The sequence below is a fragment of the Cucurbita pepo genome, chromosome LG12, assembly GCF_002806865.2.
Source record: "Cucurbita pepo subsp. pepo cultivar mu-cu-16 chromosome LG12, ASM280686v2, whole genome shotgun sequence".
Classification (NCBI taxonomy): Eukaryota; Viridiplantae; Streptophyta; class Magnoliopsida; order Cucurbitales; family Cucurbitaceae; genus Cucurbita; species Cucurbita pepo.
Window position 1 is genome coordinate 3,393,816 of NC_036649.1, and position 1,163 is coordinate 3,394,978.

General features: G+C 54.5%; 1 protein-coding gene across 1 annotated transcript; it reads right to left on the reverse strand.

Moving 5' to 3' along the window:
* Positions 1-38: 38 nt before the first annotated feature.
* On the reverse strand, positions 39-1,099 carry LOC111807015 (transcription factor MYC2-like; the record flags this gene model as incomplete). Its single annotated transcript, XM_023692579.1, has 1 exon — positions 39-1,099. A coding segment is annotated over one exon (954 nt), but the record flags the coding sequence as incomplete, so codon positions are not given.
* Between the last annotated feature and the right edge of the window lie 64 nt (positions 1,100-1,163).

Genomic DNA, 1,163 nt, shown 5'->3' on the forward strand with positions numbered 1-1,163 from the left:
ACCTACATGGCTAATAAGAGGAGAATAAAAGTGGTAAAAAAAAAAAAAAAAAGAACTATTTGTGTGTAAAATGAGTAAGAAGGATGAGGCAGAATAGAAGAGATAGATAGATAGATATGCATAGGATGATGGGAAGGAGAAGGATTTAGTGTAATTTAGATAAAAGAGATGCTTTGAAGGCTTCATCGGTGGAGAAGGCATGGGGAAGCTTAATCAAAACATGTTGGAGCATCAAATCGTTTACATTGGTGATGTTGGCGTGGTGAATGTGAACTTCCAGATCTCGTAATGCTCCCATCAATGTGGCGGAAGGGCAGTTTTGGTTATGGGACTCAACTCGCACCATGGCGTCCCCTCCTCCCATCCTTTTTACCTCCACGTCGAACAGAGTACTGCCCTTCCCCTGTTCCTCCTCCTCCTCCGACGTCGTGGTGCTCTGTTTCTCCACCCCCTCCCCTCCCCCTCTCTTCAACTTCCTCACCTCCAACTCCAACTCCATCTCCTCCACCTTCCCCTTTAGTGCGTTTATGTAAGACACCGCGTCCCACAGCAACGACGCCTTGTCCATTCTCGACACGTTCGGCACTACCGACAGGAGCGCGTAGAATCGCTTGTTTAGTTTCTCCCTCCTCTGCCGTTCTGCTTCCACGTTGTTTCGTTTCCTCCCTCTTCTTTTCCCCGCTGCTTTCCCCACTGGGCTGTCGGAATCCGACAGCTCCAATTCCCCTGCGGACTCTGTTCTTCTCGATTTCCCTCTGCCGGGCCTTCCCACTTCCTCCTCTGGGGCTTCGCTCAAGAACCCAATCTCCTCCAAATTGACGTCTTGCTCCAACAACGGAAGTGGGCTGCTGCTGTTTCTGAAATTGGGTATGTCCGACTCCAACACGGATTTCACCTGTTGGACTAAGCCCCAATCCTCGGGGATTATCTGTCGGGATGCGAATTCGAGGACGCCGAAAGGGGCTGGGACGCAGAGGAGGGTTTGGATGCCTTGGGATTTGGCCTCCTTGGCTCTTTGGCAGTCGTACCGCTCGAGCTCGTCCGGGCCGGTGAGCCAGACAGCCGCGCCGGAGCAGAAGGATCTTCGAGGAAGGCCGTGGGGGGGGGGGGGGGGGGGGGGGGGGGGGGGGGGGGGGGGGGGGGGGGGGGGGGGGGGGGGGGGG